The sequence below is a fragment of the Bidens hawaiensis genome, unplaced genomic scaffold, assembly GCF_021521415.1.
Source record: "Bidens hawaiensis isolate Kalapana, Puna unplaced genomic scaffold, B.hawaiensis_p1.1 tig00038140_1, whole genome shotgun sequence".
Lineage (NCBI taxonomy): Eukaryota > Viridiplantae > Streptophyta > Magnoliopsida > Asterales > Asteraceae > Bidens > Bidens hawaiensis.
In genome coordinates, this window is record NW_027496689.1 from 90,422 (window position 1) to 92,821 (window position 2,400).

General features: G+C 43.8%; 1 protein-coding gene across 1 annotated transcript; it reads left to right on the plus strand.

Moving 5' to 3' along the window:
• Positions 1-1,231: 1,231 nt before the first annotated feature.
• Positions 1,232-1,738, plus strand: LOC143590066 (uncharacterized). Its single transcript, XM_077070657.1, has one exon. The coding sequence runs from the start codon at positions 1,232-1,234 to the stop codon at positions 1,736-1,738; it is 507 nt and encodes a 168-aa protein (XP_076926772.1).
• The last annotated feature ends 662 nt before the right edge of the window (positions 1,739-2,400 follow it).

Consider the following 2,400-nt stretch of genomic DNA (forward strand, 5'->3'; position numbering starts at 1 on the left):
AGCAAATGGACAGTGGCGAATGTGTATAGATTTCAAAGATCTGAACAAGGCGTGCCCCAAGTATTTTTATCCTTTACCCGAAATATACTTAAAGGTAGACATGCTAGTACCTATCCACTATAAATGTTTTCTAGACGCATACAAGGGTACACTAGATTCATATGGCAACAGTGGACTAAGTCAAAACCGCATTCCATATAGACAATGGCACATACTATTACAAAATTATGCCATTCGGTTTAAATAATGCAGGGTCGACGTACCAACGCCTGATGGATCGAGAATTCAGAGAACAAATGGGGAGGAACTTGGAAGTCTACATGGATGACATTGTTATCAAAAGTAGTGGCGAATTAGCGTTGCTGAAAGACAATGAGGTAACTTTCAAAACGCTTCGAAGGATTAGCATGAAACTCAACCCATGTAAATGCTCATTTGGAATGGAGGAACGAAAATGTGTAATTGTTACTAGAAATGGCTTCAAAGCCAATCCTAAAAAAATGGGAGCTATTATTAAAATGCCTTCCCCTGCCACGATCAAACAAGTCCAAACGCTGAACGGACGATTCGTAGCGCTGAATAGGTTCCTGTCAAATCATGTGGATATGTCTTTCCCATTCGTATCAACTTTAAGGAACTGTCTCAAGAAAACGCAGTTCCGATGGACGGCAGAGGCAGAAGACACGTTCCAAGAAATCAAATCGCATATTGCTTAACTCCCAACACTAACAATGCCTATACCAAAGGAGCCGTTAACAATGTATCTGGCCACATCATATAGAGCAATTGGCGCAGTGCTACTTGTAGATAGGGACAAAGTCCAAACGCCTATCTACTACGTTAGCCGCACGCTCACAAACGCGGAGACTAGATATTCAACCTTAGAAAAACTAGTCCTCGCATTGGTTCAAGTATCGCGTCGCTTGCGGAGATACTTCTAAGGCCACCCGATCAATGTTCTCACCAATTACGGGTTACAAAACGTGCTTTGTAAGCCAGAACTCTTTGGCAGACTAGCAAAATGGGCTATCGAATTGGAAGAACATGCGATAGAATATAAGCCAAGACCCGCGATCAAAGGGTCTGTCCTGGTAGACTTCATCGCTAAGGTTTCGACAGCGTAGGAAAAAGAATGCCAAAGGGAATTGGAACCTCCCAAAGAGCAACAGAAGAACACGTTTGGCAACTGTACACTGACGGTGCATCAAACGATGAAGGATAAAGGGTGGGGATGAAGCTGGTAGACCTAGAAGGCCACGAGTTTACATACGATGTGCGCCTCGACTTCAAAAGTATGAATAACGAGGGGGAATACAAAGCGTTTATGGCGGGTCTCAGAATAGCAAAGAAGTTAGGGGCTAGACACCCGGAAGCCCATGTGGACTCAATGTTGGTGGCGAATCAAATTGGGGGTACATATGAAACCAAAGAAGACAAAATGGCTTCATACCACACGCAAGCTAAAGCACTTATGCTAAATTTCGCAACATGCAAAGTAATACATATAAAGCGAAGTGAAAACAAACAGGCAGATGCGCTTACCAAATTGGCGTCAGTAAGCTTTGAACACTTAGGGAAAGACATCCGTGTCGAATTCATCGACAATCCTTCAGTCCCCGCTAAAGAAGTCTGTGTTGTTTCTACAGGCACCACCAACTGGATGACGCCGATCATCAACTTCTTATCCTCGGGCGCATTACCGGAACAACAAGGAGGAAGCCAGATTGATACTCCATAAAGCACTAAATTATCAAATGAAAGAAGGAATTTTGTATAGGCGATCTTACCTGGGATCACTCTTCCGGTGTATGGATCCGAAAGATGCAACCGAGAAATTCATGAAGGTATTTGCGGAATTTACTGAGGGTCAAGAATGGTGGTGGAAAAAATCATGAACACGGGGTATTATCGGCCATGTATGCCGTGGATGCAGAAAGACAAATTCGCAAGTGTCACGCATGCCAACGACATGCGCCAAATACTCTTCGACCAAAAAAAACATGATACCAGTAACGCCGGCATGGGCATTCCAGAAATAGGCTATTGGTATCACAGGTCCGTTTCCAGAAGCGCCAGGGCGGGTGAAGTTCTTAATAGTCTCCATAGACTACTTCACCAAGTGGACCGAAGCAAAGCCACTAGCAACCATCAAAGCCGCCAGCGTTAAACAATTTATTTGGGACTTCATCATCTACCGTTTTGGTTTACCAATGAATATCGTCAGCGATAATGGTACACAATTCGCAGACTAGCGCACCAATGCATGGCTTTCAAAATTAAACATACATCAAACATTCACTTCCATAGCACACCCACAATGTAATGGTGAATTCGAACGCGCTAACGTAGCATCGTTGATGGTATCTAGCTGAGACTCGATGGTTACAGGTCGGGATGGAT